The following is a 17,740-nucleotide window of genomic DNA, read 5'->3' as shown; positions in this document are numbered from 1 at the left end:
ATAGCACGTTTCCAGAAAAATTTGATATCGACTTGGGTAATGGCGACATCTTCGAGGCTATGGTACAATACAATTGGGTGCCTCTGAGATGCAAGAAGTGTAACTGCTTTGGCCACAAAGATTGTACTGGAAAAAGCAAGGAGATTTGGGTTCCTAAGACCCAAAAAGTTACTACCCCTCCCAACTCTTCGCAGGAGCCATTAATAAGTAGAGATGGTTTTAGGGTTGTTTCTGGCACTCCTAGGCCAAAGTCCACCCAAAGAGACGATGTTTAACCCCAGGATGCCAACGTGCCTAGCACTCTTGATGTTATGATTAATCCATCTTCTTCTCAGCTAGTTGGTAGAACGGCTCCTGACTCATTGGGGGGGGGGGGGGAATGTTGCCTCTAACGGTGTGTCTTCTGCTAATAGGTTTGCTCTGCTGGATGTGGTGGTGGATAATTCGATTTTCCCCTTAGATGATTTGGAGGGCTCAGGGGATGTAACGGTACCTCCTGATTTATGAATATAGTCTCTTGGAATGTGAGGGGCCTTAATCATAGCCCTAAAAGAAGGGAACTTGTAGACTTTGCTTTGTCTCTAGACCCTCATATTCTCATTTTGCTTGAGCATAAGATTAAGGAAGATAATGCTGATTTTGTTGTTGACAGTAGCTTTAGAGAATGGTCTTATGCTCATAACTATATGTACAGCAGCTTAGGTCGACTTTGGATTCTTTGGAAGCCATCTATCCTTAGGTTAACGGTGTTGGAGGCTTCTGCTCAAGTCATCCATTGTCAAATTGATAAACCTGGGATGGATCCATTTTTGCTTTCTGCCATCTATGGTTGCAATACGGAAGTGGAGCGAGGGATTATGTGGCGCAACATTTTGAATTTTTCGAACAGAAATCCCGAAAACGTGCCATGGTTGCTCATGGGGGACTTTAATGAAACAAGGGATATCAGCGAAAGGATTGGCTCCACGGTTCGCTGGACTGTGGGTATGGATGAACTAAACAACATTATTGAGGAGCTTGCATTAATCGAGCCTCCATCATTAGGCCCGATCTTCACATGGACTAACAAAAGCTCTGGAACTAATCTTAGAGCAAGTAGAATTGATAGAGTACTGGTTAATGCAGAATGGCAGAACAAGTATGAACACTACTCAATTGAATTCCTACTTCCAGGGGTATCAGACCACTCACCCTGTTTGGTGAAATTAGACACCACTAGCAGGAGAAGGAGATATTCCTTCAGATTCTTCAATTTCTGGACCTCAAGTCCGGACTATCTACCTATGATTTCCTCCTGCTGGCAAAAAGAAGTTAGAGGATCATGCATGTTTGCAGTAGTGACAAAGCTCAAAAAGCTGAAACAACAACTCAAGAGCCTGAATAGATCTCAGTTTGGTGACTTACAAGCTAAGGTAAACAAGGCTAATGAAAGCTTGTATCAGATTCAACAAAAGCTGGTGATTGACCCATTCGATGCCATCTCTCGGGCGGAAGAAAAGGCACATTTGGAGGAATTTCTGGCTTTAAGTAAACATGAAGAAATTTTGCTCAAACAAAAATCCAGAAATCTTTGGCTAAAGGAGGGCGACAATAATAGCAAGGTTTTCTTTGCTTCCATGATGCGAAGAAGTGCTCAGAACAGGATAAATCATCTCATACTTGAGGATGGATCCGTTATCTCTGAAGAGGGGGCTCTTAAGAACACAATCTTATCATACTATCAAGCCCTTCTTGGTAGTTCCAGGGGACCTTGTATCCCTTATGAGAGGTATGCCCCTTTTTTTTCATGAAGATATCAATGCTTTAGTTACTTTCACACCACCCCAGAGAAAGGATATTCTTCGAGTCCTAAAGGGTTTCAATGATTTCAAAGCACCAGGCCCAGATGGTTTTAACAGTCGTTTCTTCAAAAGTGCTTGGCCTATCATTGGACACGACATCGAGGAAGCTATACTGGATTTTTTCTCGTCCAAAAGATTATTGAAATCTATAAATTCCACTCTGATCTCTCTTGTCCCGAAGGTTCCAAATCCCTCATCCCTCAAGGAGTTCAGACCCATATCATGCTGTAATACCTTGTACAAGATCATATCCAAACTCCTTGCAGAACAAATAAGCAAAATGCTCCCCTTGATTGTTGATCTAAACCAAACGGCTTTCATCACCGGACGACAAATCTCAGAAAATATCCTGTTATGCCAAGATTTACTTCACAACTATCATAAGGGAGATAAAGGTAAACGTGTCGCCATAAAAATAGATCTCATGAAAGCTTATGATATGGTCAGATGGGATGCAGTCATCGGAGTCCTAAAAGCTCTAAATACACCCCAGGATCTGGTTGAATTGATAAGTGAGTGCATTACTACCCCGAGGTTTTCAGTGAATTTTAATGGCGAACAGGTAGGGTATTTCAGTAGCACTAATGGGCTGAGACAAGGTGATCCTCTTTCTCCATATTTATTTACTCTAGTTATGGAAATTTTCAATAGAATTGTAAGAGCAAAAGTTGCTGGTTCTTCCTTCAAATACCATTGGCGCTGCAAAACGCAAAGGATTACACACCTTTGCTTCGCTGATGACTTGTTCTTATTTGCCCATGGAGATGTAGACTCTGTTCTATGCCTGGTAGAAGCTCTTGAAGAATTCGCTACTCTCACTGGACTGCGGTTTAACCCTGACAAATGCCAAATATTTTTCTCTGGGTTAAATGAGGAGGAAAAGCTTCTTATATTGGACCATACGCCTTTTCCCGCAGGTACTCTCCCTATCAAGTACTTGGGTGTTCCTCTTATTACTAAAAGACTCACCCACTCAGATTGCAAAAGCCTTACTGATAAGATATTCAAGAAAATTGAGAGTTGGGGAATGAAGCATATGAGTTATGCGGGTCGGTTACAACTAACCAAATCGGTCCTTATATCTATCTGCACGTACTGGATGCAAATGTTTCTTCTTCCGAAGCAAACTATCTATGAGATTGAGAAGAAGATTCGCCACTTCCTATGGGTTAGGTCTTCAACAAACCGTGGATCGCAGAAAGTTGCATGGCGTGTAGTATGCTCACCCAAAAAGGAAGGAGGGTTAGGATTGCCTGATTTGAACCTATGGAACAAAGTGTTATTAGGGCGCACAATGTGGAATCTTTTCAATCATCCATCTTCTTCACTTTGGAGCTCCTGGGTCCACAGTACAAAATGCAGAGGAACCCCATTTTTGCAGATGGACATGAAGGGTAGTATGGCCTGGAGTTGGCGATGTCTCCTCAAACTACGTCATGTCCTAACCCCAGCCATGTCTAATCCAAGATATTGCTGCCATGATGTCTTGGATGAACTTAGACACGAGAGTCCGGCTGTGGAGTGGTATAACTTAATATGGAGTAGCGGCGTTAGCAAACACAATTTTATTGGTTAGCTAGTATGTAGGGATAGGCTTCCGACAGCAGAGATCATATCACGGTGGATGACCTCAGTCGATGTTCAATGTACCTTCTGTAGGGCAAGTATAGAGAACACGACTCACCTTTTCTTCCAATGCAAATGGACAGGTAGCATCTGGCGCAATATTCTTGCGCAACATGGGATCAGGCGTAATGTATAGGGATGGAATGAGGAGCTTCAATGGATGGTTAAAGCAACAAGAGGCAAAGATTTGGCAGCGAAACTCAAAATATCTTTCCTAGCGACTGTATATTGCACTTGGATGGAGCGCAACCATAGGCGGTTTCAAAACAATCCAACTGACATTCAGATTATTTTGGCGAAGGTGCGGGAAAATGTAAGAGGTAGAGCTTCGCTATACCAAAAAATCAAACCTCCGCAAGCTAACTTTGGTTTAGCTACTTTATGGAGACTTCCTACCTCCATATTCTCGAATTATTAGTACTAGTTGTAATGCCGGGGTATGCCCCTAAGCTGCTGTACATCATCTGTTATATACTACTTACATTTTACACCAAAAAAAAAAAAGATCTTGCTATTAAACCCCCACGGAATTGAACTTTTCCAAATTAATAGCTTTATTGCTCGCAATTTTCGGGTTTGACCAAATTTTATGCACTTGCGAGCTTAGGCTCAAATTAAGCTCAAAACCTCATTCAAGTCCATTCGTCACTGGTCCAAATGCAAATATAATTAATGTACCTATCTATATGCAAAATGCTCTTAATGCAATTTTAATATTTTTGTTAGGGGCTAAAGCTTAGTCCCTGATTTTTTATGCAATTATTTCTAGGGCCGCGCTTTTTCCACTCCTCCTATGACTAAGACACTCATTTTTTTGTTGTTTTGACCATCCTATCCTTTGTGGGGCCCACTACTTTTGGTACAATTTTACATAATCCTTTTTTATTATTTGGTCAACTCTATTTATTTTGTTTCTCTTTTTTTTTTTTTCCATATGGGTCTCACTTTCCTTTTTCTTTCTTTTCACGCCTCCCACTCCTCTCTCTCCATTCTCTCTTGCGTGCTTTCTACACCTCCCATTCCTTCTTGTTCTTCTTTTTCCTACAAATCTCGTTGGCCTCATAGTTTGCTTTGTAAACTTGAAGGGAGTTTTGTAGCTTGTTACCATCAAATGTATTTACAATTGATCGCCTAGTTCATATTTGAATTGAAAATCATGTTTCTTTTGGGTTTTTTTTGTTGTTTTCTCTAACGCAGTTTTCCCCATTACTGATAGAGAAAACCCGTGCTCCTTTTATAGCTATTAACAGCCGAATTCATGGTCGTTGAAAAACATATCTAATATATATGGGAAGGCTCCAACAAACTGATTCAATTTGTCATCTATATATTGCATGTTCTTGAGAGCTTTTGTCTCTCATATTTCTTGATTTTCTCCTTTATCTAGATACTAGTCATAATTTGGTGTTTGTTCCATCTTCGAAAATCTAAAGATGCTTGTAGCCGAAACCTGAAGAATGGTATTTTTTGTCGGTCTCATTGTCATAGTTAACAATGAGGTTTTAATGTAATCGACCTAGATATGAAAACCCAAAGTCATAACTTTTTTCTTACAAAACATTCAAATGCAAAGATAAGTTGAAAGCTTTCTGCAAGTCACTGGAAAAAGCACAAAAAGAGGAGCAAAATCTCACACCAAAATATCAATTCTAAATACATCAAAATTTCCATAAAACAAATAAAGAAAAGTAACAAGTTGCATAAGCAACTTAACAAAAAATATTGTCCATTCAGCTGCTTGGCTCCCCTCAAGAAAATTCACTGTGCCTATATTTCATCACCATGAATTCCAATGGTTCTCGAATGTGTGTTTGATCCGAGATCTTCGCCTTTCGATTTACATGTCCGACTATTATGACCGTAACCTTTGCAAGTACCACATCTCTTCCCCTTTTCAATAATCTCAAATGCCAAAGGATCACGTTTTGTAGAAGTTGCTTCTCCTTTAGTTTTTGAACTAGAAGGACGACCTTTATGAGATGTAATTTGGGGCTCATATAAGATAGTATCACTTGCTCGAATAAAATGCTCAATTTGCTTTCGAACAATTTCCTTTTTGGAAAGCGGCCATTCTTGATACTTCCTTTCCAACTCATGAAGTAGTTGCTTGAATGAATCTTCTTCATAATTTTGAGTAATATCACCGTCCAAAAAGGACCTTGTATTGAGCCTTCATTGCAGATTAATTATATCAAGAGGTAAACCATCGGAAAACCTAAATCTTATCTCATGCACACATGGATGTCCCATGGATTGCACAAAATGCCCAATACAAGGAGGTAATTCAACCCTACTTTTAGAAATCTCATTTTGCTTGTAAAGCTTGTCTAAAGCAAATATTGACACACGGGCAATCAAGTTCCTGAAAGAGGAATATGAAGATGATGAGGAACTCTTACCTTTTCGCTTGACAATTTGCTTTTGATTTTTTGAAATTGATTATCAACTACAAGGCATATCTTCTTTTTCACCTCAACTAAATTCCCTGTTGAAACTTGTAGATATGCTTTCAAAGTCGAATGCACCCCTTCAGCTCTTGAAGTAACCCGGTTTCCAAAATGCTTATGCAAGTTCATCCAAGCTGTCACAAAAAGCTCTTTGAAAGGAAGCCATGTATTTTTTATGTAGTTAACAACTGATGGCTTTTCCTTACAACTATATTCAAATTGCTGAATATTTTCATCATATTCTGCTTCAGTCTTGGAGTTCAAAACCTTGGACCAATCAGACATAAAAGAATCCCAATGTGTTCCTTCTTGGAACTGAGGTTTACATTTTGCCACAATATTTTTCTCAATATGCCAAACACACAACAAATTCGCACTTCTAGGAAAAACGATTCAAACTGCATTCATCAATGCCAACTCCCTATCAGTGACAATAGCTGAAGGTTGACAATCAACACCCAATATGTTGCTAAACATTATCAAATCCCAAACATAATCTTCCTCTTCCTCCTTTCTCAAAAAGACAAAGCATGAGTAGAAAGATGTATTAAAGCAGGAAACTCCAATAATATCCAACAAATGCATTTTGTATCTATTAGTCTTGTAAGTATAGTGCATTGCAAAGACACTTGAGAAACTCTTCGTTAGTGCGACGGAGATAGGATGTGAGAAAAATAAATGCGTCAAGTGAACCTCAGCATCATGTTTAAAATTGTAGATGATTCCACATGTACTAAGCTCATCTATTGAGGCTTGAACCATAATGCGACCATTCAGATATTCACGGCAGAATTTCGCTTTCTTGTTATAAATAGTTTTAGCAATAGCTTGAACATCGGGATTACTTTGTCTCAAGGAAATCAAGAATTTGGCGAGGAGGTATACCGGCCTTAGACATCTCTTTTACACGTAGAGCTTCAACTTTAGAGAATGACGACAAGTAGGATGTCCTGACATATCACTTGAAGGATCACGATTATGTGATGCATTCACTATTTTGAGTGACCATGATCCATTCTTCATTTTATAGCCACGGACGTCAAAAGGACAGTTAATCAAACGGGATCCAATCTTTCGTCTTTGATGCGCAACATAAATATTATGTCGATCACGATAACTACCTCCCCTGTCGCACCTAAGAAGAACATATTTGTCTCTCTTTGACCTTTTAATAGAGATGACATAACCTTGAGCAAGTAGATGGCTTCGCATACTTCTCAAAAGATCTTCTCGAGTTAGAAAATTACCGGATAAAGTTTCAAATGAACTTGTTAATATGATTGATTGCTCTTCTCCATTCGTATTTTCATCATCAATAGATGCATTCAAGCAATTTGGGTCCTCTCTAATATTATCTGTAGAGAATCAAGTGGATGCCCAATTAAAATAGAAACTCTTTTCTTAGTATTATAATGGCAAACTATCTACACCTACTCATTATAACACAATATTTAATTACCAACAATGTATGAGTGAGTAAAACAATGGGTTAAACAAGTATAAATAATGAATCCCAACAATTGGCGATTTTGAAATGGTTGTTGAGAAATCAAGTTCAATTCTGCACACAACTATAGTCTAGGGCTAAAAGCAACAGCAGCAACAAAAAGGAAAGAACAAACACAACATTGTAGCACTATGTTCCACGATATTAACCTATGAAAGCATAATTTTTATTTCAACACTCTTAATACAACACTGAAAACTGCAATCAAATCAAACCACTAATTCGAATCTGGCTTCATATCATCTAAAAGAACACAACTCACTTATTGCCCTCGACTTTTATGCCTACACATGTTTTCTTTCTCTACACTCTCACATGTGCAAGAAGAGACAAAAACATATTAAAAAAAAAGGGGGAAGAGACGGAAGCGGTGCTTCTCAATATTACCTTCCATGGTGCATGTCACGCCCCGTACCCTACGATCACGTAACATCCCGCCGCGGTCGTTAAGAATGCGACTCCCAGGATTCGTCGCCGACCCGTTACCATCGAAATAAGAGAAAATACGCGGAACCCAAACGAACACTCCATTCAACTTACATTCAAACGGGATAACAGAGAGAGAATTTAAACAAACCAACGAACCATTTTATAAACTTAACATCACATACAACGATAGAATATACAAGCCTTCCTAAAGGCCACAAACCCAGACCACGCATACTCAAAAAGGGATAGGGTGGTCGATCTGCTCCACTACTTTATTCAAAAGAGGAGCTCCCAAAAAGATAGGGATCTCTAACCCTATCAAAAACCTCCGCAACATCCTGGCGGTGCTCCTGGTGAAGCCGGGTCAGATGCCTCACTATAAGAGCCGGACGGCAAAGACTCCCATTCAGGTTCTGGCCACTCGACCCACGCTGGGGGCTCTGTAACCATCGGTTCTGGCTCTGGATTAACTACAGTTCCGTCAGGGGGATCAATCTCCATAAGATCCCATAATCCTAAACCATCGTCATGGGGAAACATCAAACCCCTCGAGAGGACCAATAGTCTGAGCTCCGTCTCTCAGAAACCAAGCCATGTACTTATGAGCTGTCAAGTACTGCTCACCATCATCGACCTAAACCGTGCTCTCATACTTCCGATACTCCCTACCCTCACCTACTGGGTACTCAGTCACCCAATGCTCCATCTCCGTTGGTACCCCGAAACGTAGCAGAGGCTCAGTCATAATCAAGGTCGAGGGTCTGAAAATGTTTAACAACGGAGAATGAGTTAAAATCTCAATAAGTAAACTGCCTAAGCCTCGACTAGGGCAATACGTACCTCCGGCACCCTAATCATGCCATTCTAACCAAAAGGTTAAGTTCCTATCCAACGGACAATGGTACCACGTACTATGCAAAAGCTCGAATTGTATCACAACCATGGCAACTATCAATACGCATAACAGCAATAATAATAATCCAGACATAATCAATCATTCACACGAGTCTCGATTATAAGATGAAATCACTTCGGCCCGTCCCATACCGTGCCTCACGATTTTATCCCATCATCAAGCTCAAAGCATACCATATGCACATAACACTCGAAGTTGTCCAGATTATTAACGACCCACCATAGGTCACACCGAACTCCCGCCGGTCTTCCGGCATAGCCAGGCATCACCCCACTACTTTGGGCGTGGCAACGTCCGGGATCGAACCCCCCCGACTAGTCGGGTACCGGACGGCGTTCCATTTAGGAGCATCGATCCGGCCTCCACCGCGATCGCAATGTCCGGGATCGAACCCCCCCGACAAGTCGGGTACCAGACAGCATCCGAACTTCCGCCGGGCATCGTCTAGAACTCGTCTTAGACGGAACTCATCATGGCCACACACGTAAATAACCACGCATTGCCAATTTTAATCTTCCTTAATTAGCCAATGCAAGTGTTTATGACGTGTAATGTACTACGAATAAATATGCCATGAATCGCACTCGTTTTCGTATCAAACATCGATATATGATCACGTTACGCCATGCCAAGCCAACGATAGCCATAATTAACCACACGATCTTCGTTCTAGGCCACGAAATCATCATTCAGACTACACGATCAAGCCATAATCAACTAATCAGCCATGATTAAATAAATTAACCATACGATCAAACCAATTAACCATACGATCGGTATTAAACAACTAATCCACCACACGATCGTCATTAAACCTTTAATCGACCCATAATCGACTAATTAGCCATGCGATTGCCAATCAAGGTCACCCGATCAATTTCAAATCTCTAATAAACCATATGATTTCATTTTATCACATCTTAATTTAATCTAAACCGTAGGATCAAAATTAGCACATAATCACGATAATTAAGCCCTAAAATTTACCTTAACCATTCTAGAACCAATGGGGGCCATATGATCAATGTCCAAGTCATCCAATTCAGCCACTACCACATGATTATTGCAGCCACAAGACTAACCCACGAATTTAATTAAAACAACCACTAAACAACCATAATTAGCCAAATTAAGCACAATTAGCAACATTAAACCTATGATCAAGCTCAAATCACATAATCTACCTATCTTAACATTCAAATCAGCCACATAATTATCAAATCCAGCCACTAACAATTCCTCAATTCAGCTTATACCATAACCTCTAAATTAACCCCTAAAATAACCCCTAATTTACCCTAACAACCCCTAAACACTATCCATTGGTAACCTACTAACCTAATCAAGGTTTAGGGAGTTACTTACCACTAATATAAGCTAAGAATCAAGCCAAACCCAGCAGCACGAGTCCCGGCCAAGCCAAGAGCTCCGGCGAACGGCGGCGGCCCAAATGGCGATCCGGCGAACGGCGGCTGCTCCGGGTGTGAATGGCGGCTTGGGGGCGGCTCACGGTGGTCCACGGTGGTCCAAGGTGGTGGCGTGAGGGGCTGATAGGTGGTGGACGGTGGTGGGGATTGTCTCGGCCAAGAGAGAGGAAGAGAGAGAGAAAAATGAAGAGAGAGAGAGCAAGGGAAAAGTGAGGAGAGAGAGAGTATGAGCTGAACATATCTCATCAAAATGGAGGGCTAGGATGAGTCCTTGATGCCCAAGTATTGATCTAAGGGCTAAAAATGCATCTTGACAAAAGGCTTCTAGAAGGGTATTTTTGTAATTAACCAAAAAGAGCAAGGGCAAAGTTGTCCATGAAGATTTTCGGCCACTAGGGTAAAAATACTAACAAGTCCTTCCACTCAACAAATAAACTCTAGAACACACAGGGGCAAAATCGTCTTTTCCAATTTTCGAGCCTAATTTCCCTTTTTCGCGAATTTCTGAGCAAACCGAAAATAAAGCGAGCTTAATGCGGCGTCGTCCAATATAATAATTTTGATATCCTTGAAAGTTCAATACCCAAGTTCGGATTCCAATTCGTGGTCAAAATCGATCAAACGCGACTTTGGTGTATCTCAAACTAACGGGCGGCTTTTAGGGTTTACGCGTGTCGACCCGTGGTTGATTTGATATCAATCCACGTTTAAGTTTACTCGAGCCATGGTGACTTCGGTTGTCATGTAATTACGAGGGTCAATCACTAGTTCCTAACGACACGATCGCTAGAAATTGATTTTGGAACGTTTGGAATGCATACAACGATTAAACGGCATCACCCGTGACTCAATTGTATAACATTGTTAAATTGTTCCATAATCATTCTTGGATCGGCCTATAATGGCCCAAAATATCCCCTCGTCAATCCTTATGGTCGAAGTGCCGATCCAGGTTCGAGTTCTTGGGTCGTGCGTATCAAAATCCTAACTAGCCATTCCCTAACGGTTAGTATTCCCAAGAATGGCCAATTCCGAGTGAGATATAACAGAAAGTGCATTGATGAAAATATCATTTCATAAATCCCGAAAGTGGGTCGAAATTCAGAATGTCACAATTCTTCCCCCCTTACAAAAATTTCGTCCTCGAAATTTACAACCAAACCCAAACTATTCAAACAAATGGGGGTGCTGACGCCTCATGATTTCTTCACTTTCCCACGTGGCTCCTTCCGTTCCATGATGTTGCCAGACTACTTTGACCAATGGGATTGTTTTATTCCGTAGAACTTGTTCTTTTCTGTCTTCTATCCGAATAGGCTTTTCCACGTACGACACCTTGTCATCCACGTCTATTTCTTCATAATTCAAAGACGTGGGTCGGATCTGGTTCATACTTCCTTAGCATGGACACGTGGAATACATTATGAATCTGAGATAAATTCGGCGGCAAGGCAAGTCGATAGGCTAAAATTCCAATTCTTTCCAATATTTCAAACGGGCCTACGTACCTCGGGCTTAACTTCCCTTTCTTACCAAACCGAGATGTTCCTCGCATTGGTGATACCTTGAGGAAAACATGATCTCCTTCTTGAAACTCCAAAGGTCTACGCCGTTTATCTGCATAATTTTTCTGACGACTTTGAGCAGTTTTCAGTCTTTCTCTAATGACCTTAACTGCCTCGACTGACTGTTCTACCAATTCTGGACCCGTAATACTCCTTTCACCAACTTCATCCCAACAAACTGGTGTTCTGCATGCTCTGCCATATAACGCTTCAAATGGTGCCATTCTGATGCTTTGCTGATAACTATTATTGTAGGCGAACTCAACTAAATGTAACTGTTCTTCCCATCCGCCTTTAAAATCTATCACACAAGCTCGTAACATGTCCTCGAGTGTCTGAATCGTCCTTTCAGACTGACCATCTATCTGCGGATGATATGCTGTACTATACTGTAACTTCGTTCCCATAGCCGTCTGAAGACTCTTCCAAAAGGTTGCGGTAAACTTAGGGTCTCTGTCCGACGTAATAGTTACTGGTACTCCATGAAGACGGACTATCTGTCGCATATACAGCTCGGCATACTTATCCATTGCGAAATCCTTTCGCACTGCCAGAAAATGTGCCGACTTAGTCAATCTGTCGACGATAACCCAAATGGAATCGTGACCTCTCTGGCTCCTCGATAATCCCATAACGAAGTCCATGGTAACATGTTCCCATTTCCACTCTGGAATTTCCAAGGGTTGTAGCTGTCCACCGGGCTTACAATGTTGTGCCTTCACTTGTTGGCACGTCAAACACCTGGCCACATGCTTGGCTACATCCACTTTCATTCCGTTCCACCAGAAGTGTTGACGCAAATTTTAATACATTTTTGTGCTACCCGGATGAATGCTATAGTTGCTACGGTGAGCTTCTGCCAAGATTTCCTCCTTAAGCTCTGCGTCATCGGGCACACACAAACGTCTACGAAACTTCAAGATTCCGTCATCGGATACTTGAAAGTCAGCCTTTTTCTTAGTTTCATCCATTTGCAGAATCTTTTGAATGTCGGAGTCCGTAAATTGTAATGCCTTAATTTTAGCCTGAATCTCTGGTTCAATCCTTAAAGTGGCTAACAAGCTTGAGAGGTGACCCACCTCAAACTTAAATTTAGAATCTCGTACACCTTCGAGTAAAGTCCACTCTTTAATCATCAAATGCGCGATGCTCGATTTTCGACTAAGTGCATCCGCTACTTTGTTAGCCTTTCCCGGGTGGTATAAGATGTCGCAGTCGTAATCGTTTAGAAGTTCCATCCATCGGCGTTGTCTCATATTCAATTCTTTCTGAGAAAACAAATATTTCAAACTCTGATGATCCGTGTAGATTTGAAACCTTTCTCCACATAAATAATGCCTCCAAATTTTAAGTGCAAAGATGATGGCCGCAAGTTCTAAATCATGTGTCGGGTAGTTCATCTTGTGAGGTCTCAACTGTCGCGATGCGTATGCAACGACTCTTCCATGTTGCATTAAAACACATCCTAATCCCTTCAGCGACGCATCACTATAAATCTCGTATCCTCTAGGACCTGAGGGTATTATCAATACTGGTGCGGTAGTCAGCTTATGCTTAAGCTCTTGGAAACTTCTCTCGCACTTATCCGTCCATTCGAACTTTGTTTCCTTCTTTATTAAGCGAGTCAAAGGAGTGGCTATCGCGGAGAACCTTTCCACGAATCTTCTATAATAGTCAGCTAGTCCTAGAAAACTCCGAACTTCTGTCACGGTCGTAGGTCTCGGCCAATTCATAACTGCCTCAATCTTAGTTGGATCTACTGAGATTCCATCCCCAGAGATCACATGTCCAAGAAATGCTACACGATTCAGCCAGAACTCACACTTACTAAACTTAGCGTAAAGTGCGTGTTCTCTTAAGGTCCGTAGAACCATTCTTAAATGTTGCTCATGCTCCTCGGGACTTTTCGAGTATATCAATATGTCGTCGATGAACACTATAACGAATAAATCCAAGAATTCCTTGAATACCCGATTCATCAAATCCATAAAAGCAGCTGGGGCATTAGTCAATCCGAACGGCATAACCGTAAACTCGTAATGTCCATATCTTGTACGAAATGCCGTCTTCGGTATATCCTCCTTTTTAATCCTTAACTGATGGTAGCCCGTTCTTAAGTCTATCTTGGAAAATACCGAAGCCCCTTGCAGTTGATCAAACAAGTCATCTATTCTTGGTAATGGATACTTGTTCTTGATGGTCACTTGGTTCAACTGCCGATAGTCGATGCACAAACGCAACGAACCATCTTTCTTTCTGACGAACAACACCGGTGCTCCCCACGGTGACGCACTTGGACGAATGAATCCCTTGTCTAGCAGCTCTTGCATCTGAACTTTTAACTCCTTCAATTCTGATAAGGCCATTCTGTAGGGCGCTCTAGAGATTGGCTCCGTCCCAGGGGCCAACTCAATTACAAACTCCACTTCCCTTTCAGGTGGTAATCCCGGCAATTCCTTGGGAAAGACATCGGGAAAGTTACACACCTCGGCTATGTCCTCTAGCCTTGGCTCCTCAGCCAATGAGTCAAATACAGCCGCTAGGTAACCTTGGCATCCTTCATCCAACAGCTTAGTCACCTCAAGCAATGAAATCCAAGGAATCGAGGTTCCTCCTCGGTTTCCAACAAATTCATATCGAGGATGACCAACAGGATTAAATTGGATCACCCTTCTACTACGGTCCATCACGGCCCTTTGTTTTACTAGCCAATCCATACCAATAATGACGTCAAAATCAAACATAGCCAACACCACCAAATCAATTAATTCCTCTCTACCACCAATGACTATCTTACAGTTCGAGCATCCTACTGAGATTAGCACTTTATCCTTTAGAGGAGTAGTAACATGCAACATTACTTCTAACGGTTTCGGTTCAATCCCAGTCAATCTAACAAATTGTGCTGACACAAATGAATGCGATGCTCCCGGATCAAACAAGGCATAAGCAAGCATGATCACATAAAGAGACCGCACTGCGACCACGCCGGCGCATCCTCCGCCTCTTTGCGAGCCATAGCATAGACTCTTCCTTGTGCTGGGGGTCGATTCTGATTATTCTGCGGAGCGGTTCCAGCCTGATTCCCCATCCGAGGTTGTTGTGGTTGAAATGGCGACCTAACTTGTCGATTCGGGCAATCCTTCACTTGGTGACCATGCTGGCTACATCCAAAGCAAGTTCCATTCCTGCCAGGGCAAGGGCCATTCCCATGCCTTCTTCCGCAAAATCGACACGGAGTTCCAGAATAGTAGGTCGGCTTTACGATATTCTTTTTAACAGGAGGGACAAATCGCTTATTCCCATTCATAGGTTTCTTTCCAAAGTTACGATTATCCCTAACCGGTATAAACCGCGATCCAGATGCAGCATTCCTCTCGGTCATATCTCTCTCAATCATCTGAGCCCGCTCATAAAGCTCGTTGTAATCCCTAAGGTTCGGGGGTATCGATGGCTGCGGTTCCGGCTTTAAACCATCTCGAAACCTTCTTGCCTTATCCAAAGGATTCTCGACCATCCTCGGTGCAAACTTCGATAACCTAGCAAATTTCGCCTCATATTGATCCACAGTCATCTGATTCTGGCGAAGCCATAAGAATTCTGCCATCTTCTGTTCTTGAGCACTCTCGAAAAAGTACTTTCCATTAAAGGCATCGACGAAGCGGTCCAGCTCGGCACATGCCCACTGGGAAAATTCTTTCTCGAGTGGCCTTCCACCAATCATTAGCATTATCTTGAAGTTGATACACAGCTAAAGTCACCTTTTCCTCCTCCGTGCACCCCAAAAGTGCAAAGGCCTTTTCCAATTCCTCAACCCAGCGAGTGGCAGCCTCGGGATCACCTTTCCCGTCGAACTTTGATGACTTAAGTTTCAAGAACTGCTCCACCAACTTGTGCATTTGATGATTCTCATTTCCATTTCCATTCCCCGGATTATTCTGAGCGGCGGCGGCAGCAGCCTCAGCAGCAGTAGCAGCAGCAGCAGCAGTTCGCTCTTGAGTCTGCAAGCCTATTAACTGTCCAATCGCCTCTAGAGCCCTTAAAACCCCATCAACTCTAGGATCCTCTGCCGTTCTAGCTCGCGAACTCGATGCACCTCTGGTTCCTCTACCCCGGGCGTTCATCCTCACAGAAATCACTCCAAACACCTAAGCCTGCTATAATTCCACCTTAGAATTAAAGACTTAAATCAACTACTCGACTTAAACAGTTCAAGGCAACGAACTACAGCAAGCAGTTGTAAGCAAGCAATCACCCCAAATAAGCATCATAAGTACACACTTAGCAAGGGTATAGATCTTACCTTAGAGCGCCTGTAACGTTAGTAATAGCACTAAACCACTCAGCACTCATAAGTAGATAACAGTATGATGCAAATTCAGGCCTACCAATCACAAGCACATATTCTCAAAGCACGCACAAAGAGTCACAAACTTGTGATCAAGGCAAGTCTCTCTAACCAGCTACCCCAAAATCATCACTCCTTATCACTCCAGGTCTCGACCAAACATGGATCGAGCGAACCTTGCTCTGATACCACTTAAACGGGGATGTCACGCCCCGTACCCTACGATCACGTAACATCCCGCCGCGGTCATTAAGAATGCGACTCCCAGGATTCGTCGCCGACCCGTTACCATCGAAATAAGAGAAAATACGCGGAACCCAAACGAACACTCCATTCAACTTACATTCAAACGGGATAACAGAGAGAGAATTTAAACAAACCAACGAACCATTTTATAAACTTAACATCACATACAACGATAGAATATACAAGCCTTCCTAAAGGCCACAAACCCAGACCACGCATACTCAAAAAGGGATAGGGTGGTCGATCTGCTCCACTACTCTATTCAAAAGAGGAGCTCCCAAAAAGATAGGGATCTCTAACCCTATCAAAAACCTCCGCAACATCCTGGCAGTGCTCCTGGCGAAGCCGGGTCAGATGCCTCACTATAAGAGCCGGACGGCAAAGACTCCCATTAAGGTTCTGGCCACTCGACCCACGCTGGGGGCTCTGTAACCATCGGTTCTAGCTCTGGATTAACTACAGTTCCGTCAGGGGGATCAATCTCCATAAGATCCCATAATCCTAAACCATCGTCATGGGGAAACATCAAACCCCTCGAGAGGACCAATAGTCTGAGCTCCGTCTCTCAGAAACCAAGCCATGTACTTATGAACTGTCAAGTACTGCTCACCATCATCGACCCAAACCGTGCTCTCATACTTCCGATACTCCCTACCCTCACCTACTGGGTACTCAGTCACCCAATGCTCCATCTCCGTTGGTACCCCGAAACGTAACGGAGGCTCAATCATAATCAAGGTCGAGGGTCTGAAAATGTTTAACAACGGGGAATGAGATAAAATCTCAATAAGTAAACTGCCTAAGCCTCGACTAGGGCAATACGTACCTCCGGCACCCTAATCATGCCATTCTAACCAAAAGGTTCAGTTCCTATCCAACGGACAATGGTACCACGTACTATGCAAAAGCTCGAATTGTATCACAACCATGGCAACTATCAATACGCATAACAGCAATAATAATAATCCAGACATAATCAATCATTCACACGAGTCTCGATTATAAGATGAAATCACTTCGGCCCGTCCCATACCGTGCCTCACGATTTTATCTCATCATCAAGCTCAAAGCATACCATATGCACATAACACTCGAAGTTGTCCAGATTATTAACGACCCACCATAGGTCACACCGAACTCCCGCCGGTCTTTCGGCATAGCCAGACATCACCCCACTACTTTGGGCGTGGCAACGTCCGGGATCGAACCCCCCCGACTAGTCGGGTACCAGACGGCGTTCCATTTAGGAGCATCGATCCGGCCTCCACCGCGATCAGCAATGTCTGGGATCGAACCCCCCCCCCCCCGACAAGTCGGGTACCAGACAGCATCCGAACTTCCGCCGGGCATCGTCTAGAACTCGTCTTAGACAGAACTCATCATGGCCA

The 17,740-nt window shown here is 42.5% G+C and overlaps 1 protein-coding gene across 1 annotated transcript; it reads left to right on the top strand.

Moving 5' to 3' along the window:
* Nucleotides 1-503: 503 nt before the first annotated feature.
* Nucleotides 504-4,714, top strand: LOC115663491 (uncharacterized). Its single transcript, XM_056306337.1, has 4 exons — nucleotides 504-1,768; nucleotides 2,289-2,353; nucleotides 2,612-2,758; nucleotides 4,665-4,714. Exons 1-4 carry the CDS (start codon nucleotides 504-506, stop codon nucleotides 4,712-4,714), a joined length of 1,527 nt encoding a protein of 508 aa, XP_056162312.1.
* The last annotated feature ends 13,026 nt before the right edge of the window (nucleotides 4,715-17,740 follow it).

This window comes from Syzygium oleosum, unplaced genomic scaffold, assembly GCF_021117445.2.
Source record: "Syzygium oleosum isolate NSW1041296 unplaced genomic scaffold, Sole_v2.1 Sole_v2.43, whole genome shotgun sequence".
Classification (NCBI taxonomy): domain Eukaryota; kingdom Viridiplantae; phylum Streptophyta; class Magnoliopsida; order Myrtales; family Myrtaceae; genus Syzygium; species Syzygium oleosum.
This window is presented reverse-complemented; position numbering and strand designations above follow the sequence as displayed.

Excerpts from the sequence above, each read along its gene's own strand:
- LOC115663491 (XM_056306337.1), top strand. The coding sequence starts at position 504 with ATGAATATAGTCTCTTGGAATGTGAGGGGCCTTAATCATAGCCCTAAA. Across the intron at positions 1,769-2,288 it reads CCTTGTATCCCTTATGAGAG|ATGGGATGCAGTCATCGGAG; the intron begins GTATGCCCCTTT and ends TGATATGGTCAG. Across the intron at positions 2,354-2,611 it reads GGATCTGGTTGAATTGATAA|ACTCTGTTCTATGCCTGGTA; the intron begins GTGAGTGCATTA and ends ATGGAGATGTAG.